The 7170-nt window shown below is 36.0% G+C and overlaps 1 protein-coding gene across 1 annotated transcript; it reads left to right on the top strand.

The window, feature by feature from the left end:
• Positions 1–47: 47 nt before the first annotated feature.
• On the top strand, positions 48–6953 carry LOC307140243 (uncharacterized protein). Its single transcript, XM_079839584.1, has 8 exons — positions 48–111; positions 258–330; positions 445–565; positions 1032–1192; positions 1599–1867; positions 1955–2114; positions 3098–3207; positions 4989–6953. Exons 2-8 carry the CDS (start codon positions 273–275, stop codon positions 5502–5504), a joined length of 1395 nt encoding a protein of 464 aa, XP_079695710.1. The 5' UTR covers positions 48–111; positions 258–272; the 3' UTR covers positions 5505–6953.
• The last annotated feature ends 217 nt before the right edge of the window (positions 6954–7170 follow it).

The following is a 7170-nucleotide window of genomic DNA, read 5'->3' as shown; positions in this document are numbered from 1 at the left end:
TCCCTGTGTGGTTTTGTGGCAGTGAAGCTGTGACATCTGTCCTCTTCTCACTTTATCTGCTCACCCACTGAAAGTAAGAGCTAATGAAATCTCTCCAATCTTTTGTTTAAGGTAAAACTTTTTATGTGAGCGTTTATTTGTTTTTTTACCTAATTATAAATACGTAATATTTTTTTTAATATCATAATGTAATTGTTGTCAGTCCGCTTTGTACATATGACATTTTGATAAATCTTTTTTTTTCTTTCTTAAAATAGCGTGCAGTTGTGGGGATGTCTGTCACTGCCCTAAACTTGTTGGAATATTTCTTTCTGTTGATGTTTAATGTAGGTGAGTGTGTTTAATTTTTTTGTCTCTCTTGCATTCTGTGTACTGTATGTTTTCAGGCCACATCTGTGATATACACAGGTGCGGTATGTTCTTGTTTTCATGTGTTTCTTTTAGAGACTGTGCTCTCTGTGTGTGATGTAAGAGTCCGCACAATCAATTTGGGATGCTATCTTGAGTGGAATTGCCCTGATGCCAAGCCTAAGACGACTTACACTGTCCAGACCAAGACACACAAGTGAGTCTCATCTACACACAAAGCAGAGGTTTAGAAACACATGAGTAGCTATGAATGACGTGGAAGATGTTGTTTATAGGAGAAACGAGACTGAGAAGCAGAGCGCAGTAGAGCGCTGGGCTGAGAGGTGAAACTGTTTGTGGTTTAGCAGAAAGCCACAGGCAAGCACAATCCAGGCTTATTGCCCCAAAGCAGACGGGCTATTGTTATCACTTCAGGCACGCTGTTGGTTTCCTCTGAATGAGAATTGAAAAAGAAAATGACTCACAAGTGATCAAGCTCCATTTGATCTTTACTCGCTTTTTTCTTTTTAAATCATGCCCAGTGGAAGAGTTGCGTTTTTAAGAAAATGGAAGTCAGAAATATTGGTGTTTCACACTGGAGATGAATGGCCAGATGATCACCTTAAATCATTTTTTTTGACATCTTAATAAAGTGCTCTTGATATTGTGTGTTTGTTTTGCAGTAAATCATGGAAAAATGTTTCAGACTGCATCCAGATTTCCCGGCAAAGCTGTGATCTGACACATGTCTTTTCAAACATACACACCCTCAACTTCATCCATCTGAGATCAGAAGAGCTTCTCGGGCTGAATAGAACTCTGTTCTGTGACCCTATGAATGAGTGTCAGTATTAATCCTCAAGCTTGAAAATTTGCATTTAATAAACATTGTTTACAAAAAAGAGCTACAGAAATACATTCACTAAAAATGAAACGCATCTGATATATGATGGCCATGTGTACATTATTAATTCACATAAGTAGACAAGAATTGATTATGAGTATTTTTCGTCACAATAGCCTGGTTTCACAGACAGGGTTTAGATTAAGCCATGATTAAACCTTAGTTCAATTAGGGCATTTAAGTAGCTTTTATAAATGTGCCTTAGAAAAAGAAAACAAACATTACTGGTGTGACTCTTGAGACAAAACAATGGCACTGACATTTTAGTCTGTGAAACTGCGGGAATATGTTGCAAAAGTGTTAGGAGTGAGATTGTATCTTTAATACGTTCTCTTTTTTTTGCCAGCTGCTGCCTCATTGAGCCCCCCCAACATAATCATCTCCATGGACAATGGAAGTCTCTGGGTGACCGTAACTTTTCCTTGTGCTCCTTCCGAAATCTGTGACTGGGAAGGAAGTTCTTATGAGGAAGAGGAAGAGGAAGAGGAGGAGGAAGAGGAGGAGGAAGAGGAGGAGGAAGAGGAGGAGATGGCTTGCCCCTGCCCGATAAATGAACTTAAAACAGTCTTGGCCACAGTCACTCTATACAACAAACATAACCTCTCAGACAAGCAGGTGCACAACTCTCATCTTTACATCCCTTTAACCCCATTTTACCGTTTTGTTTAAATGGAGAGTTCAGTCGTTTTATTTTTCTTTAAGACACACACTGCTGCAGTGATGGAGGGAAACACACTGAAGGTGGAATTTGGTTTTCTTATACCAGGGCAGGAGTACTGTGCTGTGGCCAACTTCACAGCTGAAGATCTGGCCTCCTCCCCCGCGAGCCTCCCGCAGTGTGTTCACATACCAGCAAAGATGGGTCTGCATCATTTCTGTTTATACTCTTTTTGTGGTGTAATGATGCAGCAAGTGCTGGGTAGATTACTTATAAATTGTAATCTGTTACTAATTCGAATGACATGAAAAAAATCTATTACACAACACATTTAAGGTAATGTAATCTGACTTCTTTTTAGATTTCTTTTGACCTAATTTGTTTATCACATTGATTTGAATAGGATAATCTTGTGCCATATTGATATAAAAATACAAACAGAAAGAAAATATATTCTATTCTTTGTTATTAACAACAAGAAGTGCATTAAATAATATATGGCGTCAGGGTATCCCAGACTGGGGTTTGTGAGTTTAATGAAAAGCTAATAATTAAATCATAACATTTTTAAATTAAAATAAATAAAATAAAAACAATCAAAAATAAAACGCTTACTAAAAAATATTTATTTGTTTACCTGCATGTCATGTGACCATTAACCAACATTAGAAAACTGTGAACTTAATTTTATTTATTATTATTATTATTATTATTATTATTATTATTATTATTATTATTATTATTGACTTAACTTATTAACTTAAAATCTCAGGAGGTACTACAAGTAAATATATTAGGTCAAAGAGGTTCAGCTGACAAAAAAGTTGGGGAATCCCTTCATCGCTGTAAATATGAAATGACATGAATTTGTACATTTTAATGTGTCTGAAAGACAAAAGCTTTCCAAAGACAGTAATACATGTAAATTACTCACTGAGTAATAATTCAAATAATGTGTTCGTCAGGAGCTGAATAGTTCTGCAATGTTGAGAGAACACTTCATTTAATCAATAAAAAGGAACTGTAGTCTGATTACGAGTATTTTAAAAAGTAATATAATTACAAGTACTTAATTTTTTAAATCTGATGTAATCAGTTACTACTCAGCACTGGATGCAGTTCACATTTATTTGCATATGTTTGTTCACTGTTTGTCGGCACTAATGTGTGTTTGTGTGTTTCTTCAGAAAGCCTCATCGTCATGATTGTGTGTGCTGTTCTCATTGCTTTTGGCCTAGTGATATTTCTGCTCTGGAGACACTGTGCATCTTCTGAACGTCCCTTGCCCAGATCTTTGGTACTGGATTTTATATTTTAACAATGTTATATGATTATGATTGCAAGTGTTATTGATTTTATAAGTTAAAGGCACACTATGTTAAAAAGAAGAACATTGTTTTGGTTGTGCTTCGGCTCTGTGTGAAATGAATATGACCCTTAACAATAGATCATTCTTTACAATGAACTACATATAGCAATTTATCTGATAATATCTTACCTTTTGAGTAATAAAAACGTCATCTCTGGGTCACTTTTACAACATTTCGCTCAGTCGCTTTTACAACAAATCGCTCAGTTCTTGCCATCTCCAAAAAGCCAAGCCAATGTTGATTCTGGTTTTATTACGAGCACTGCCTTTATGGCAGCAAATTCTCCTCGGATTGGCAAAAAAAAAAAGGTGATTCCCCGAAGATTCAAGATTTAAATTGCTCCATATCAATCTTTCTCAGTCGTTGTGCTTCTGACACACCATACATGCATCAAAGTAGCTGGAGCACCTTTTCTCTATTTACGAATATGACCAGATGCATGGACGAGTGATGAATGTATGCAATTTCCCACGAAAACCATCCTGTTAAATTAGAATTCTAAGAACACTTAGAATAGGCCATAGGAAAACAGGGTAAGACAAAAACATGTTTTGGAAGAAGGATTGATGTATTGACTCATTATTTAAATTATGTAATTTTTTTTTGTTCAAAATTAACACAGCGTACCTTTTAATATTGAGACATTTACATTTTAAACAACAATAACAAAAAAGACAGGTGTTTTTATTTTTATGCCCACACAAATAGCTCCAGAAAAAAAGTGGTTCTCAACCAAGGGGCCACAGGATGGTATTAAAGATGTAATTAAATTCATAAATTATTATTAATATGTTAAAATAATCTAACTCTAAATTACAATACTAAAAAAACTAAATCAAGATCAAAACGAATTGCTGAAATCATGTTGAAATCATATAATTACAGCTGGAATACTGGAAATAACATAGAAGATGAAAAATGGTAAATGGTAAATGGACTGCATTTATATAGCGCTTTTAACAGACCTACGGCCATCCAAAGCGCTTTACATTGTCAATGTCATTGTTACGTTGTACAATGTCACGTTTACAGTTACTCCTTCAGCAGCTGTGTTATAAATGTTTAGCAGTTGTTTGTAATTTAATGTCAGCGTAATTAAACACAAAGTATAGTGTTATAAAAGTGCAATGTTTATTTTTATTTAACAGATTTACAATGTTATGTAGTGCAGAAATGTGTCAGTCTGTAATAAGGGTCCATATCAGCACTCTTGGAACCCCAGCCATCCAATCAAATTAAACTTTGATATAATATACTTTTGTATGATGTACTGTGAAAGGATACTATAGCTGTTTGTTCCTAAGCATTTTACTCATTCTAGATACCAATGAAACCAGTTACTCAAAGGATCTCAACCTTTACTCTCAGAAAAAAAAGCTACAGAGCTGTCACTGGGGCAGTACCCATGGTACAAAAACTAAAAGGTACTATGTACCTTATTTACCCCTAAATAGTAGGCTACATATTAGTACCTTTAGTGTACAAAGATGTACCTTTTCACTTTTGTACTTTAGGGTACTGCCCCAGTAACAGCTCTGTAGCTTTTTTTCCTCAGTGTTTTCATACAGAATCATTGCATTGTTTTAATTATTGTTTGCTTAATCTGTCACAAACCAGCATTCAATGCATTTATGAACCAAGTGTAATGTTTTTAATGGTCATCTCAGGTGTTTTAAAATTAAAGTACAAACCATTATTGTGTTTCCAGGCTTTACTTCTAGACCTAGAACTTCAGAACGAGACTTTCATTGATTCCTGTAAGGCTGCACCACACAACGAGAGCTCTGAGGATGTCCACGTTTCTGTTGTATCCATCTGTGACTTCACACTTACGGACAACGAGTCATCTTACCACAACTCTCAAAGCCTGGGCAATGGGTATTACACAGGCCCCATCCTGCATGATCCAGACTACATTGAGGAATCTGTGGAGTCTGGAGAGTTGGACATAGAAGTCCAAAACAACGAGTTCCGTCTGTTTCCATCGCATACGGTTCTAGAAGCAAAAGTGGCATGTCCGTATCAGAATCAGTGTGAGGAGACTCTGAACATTCCTCTGAGCTCGGTGCAAGTGAAATGCACTCAACAGGACGAGATGTCAACTGAAGATCCAGAGCGGTATGGAGATTTTGAGATGTTTAAAACTGAATATGAGACCAATGAAAATGGGTCAGAGCAAAGTCAAACTACTGATGTTTTTTCCCAAAAGACTGAATACATTTAGTTTGAATACTGTCAGACTGATTTTAATACCTGTTCTTTTAGTGCTATTAGTCCAGAGAAATGTCATCTTGAGCTTCAGCCTCTTCGCCCACTATTGCCATTAGTGTCATAGTTGCAATGAAACTTCTGTATTGTGATCTGTAACAGATTATTGAAAAGGAAAACGTGTAGGGCAGGGACTTGGTTTTATGCACCGGTTGCTCATTGGATTTTGGCATGTGGACATTGCACACAAAAATGGGGACGTTTAAACAGACTAAATGACATCAGAAGGGTGCCGTATTTGCTTGATGACACAGTTATGACATTTTGAATGTTTGATAAAAAAAAATTGAGAACAATAAAAGAAACATACATTGATGAATTATCCACAATAAGATCTATAACATGTGTTTATATAGTTATAATATATAGTTTGACTTCAATCGTATAATATCCTCCATTTTAGTCAAGATGGCTTCTAATGGTCAGGTCAAATGGAGTTAAGCACGTACTCTCTTTACTGTAGGGTGAAATGTGTCACTTCTTGCACGTTTCTCATGGTCAAACGTTGCTGACCTGAATCTAACAGTCATTATTTTTGCCAACACACAATCCAGTGACTCACTCAAATCAGCAGAGCGCTATAAATCTTTATTCTGTCCGGGTAACTGTAAGGTATGGTTTCTGTATGGCTCGATTCATTGTTTTCATTTTTGTTTTTTTGCACCGTATTTTTCACTTCTGACTCAGAGTTGCCCCATTTTGACTCTCATTTTCTGCGGACCGTGTCTTACAGCTAACCGCGCTAAGGTGCACAATTTCTGCTGATGCTGCCGGTTCTCTGGAACATTTATGGAAGTGTTCCCAGGAACTGAGTGTGACTCTAGGTTCTGGAAAATTGTAGCATGTACGTTGCGTTGTATAGAAATATGCATGGTTTTTTTTCTTATTATTTTCTCCTTTTTGAGAAGGTGTATAGGTATGTGGAGTCTACATGTCAAATTTTGTGAGGACTAATTGGTTCGAATTCATTTTGGTACTGTAACAGTGAATGGAAATTAGTTAATAAAAACTGTGAGTTAGATAGAGGAAAATTTGTTGTTTGATTTCTTTTCCTGAAGCTATAATCATTAGTGGCAAATATACCGCCTTCAAACTGATTTCTAAAAGCACATATATTTACTGCCATTTCACTCAACAGATGACTCGAGTTTTAAATGTCAAGTTTCTTGTTGACCGAACGTAGCAGAGTGGAAAAAACTCTGTATGGGTTAGGTTCAGCTTTAATGAACCACAGCCCACAAGTCTGAAAAACAACATGCATACAGTACACGCATATACATCTTAGCCTAACAGAAATATCAAGAAATGCACAATAACTGCCTTTCTAACCAAATATCCTCACTTTATAGTAATGTTTTGGTTTGTGTGTATGTAGTATCTTTCTTAATCTGTGGTATTGTTTATTAATAAACAAAAGAACTGAAGACTTGTATTTAAGTTGCTCAGTACACTGACTGGGTGCAAGTTTTAATCCATAGAACCTATGAAGTCCAAAAAAAATGTATATTGAGGTTTGAACTCAGTATTGAGGTATGAGAATACTCAGGAAGGTGTGATTCATTAACTTACGAGTCAGTTAAGAGTCACACCTTCCTATGAGTATTCTCATACAACTTTATTGC

The sequence above is a fragment of the Gobio gobio genome (genome assembly GCF_949357685.1).
Source record: "Gobio gobio genome assembly, chromosome: 2".
Taxonomy (NCBI): Eukaryota; Metazoa; Chordata; class Actinopteri; order Cypriniformes; family Gobionidae; genus Gobio; species Gobio gobio.
This window is presented reverse-complemented; position numbering and strand designations above follow the sequence as displayed.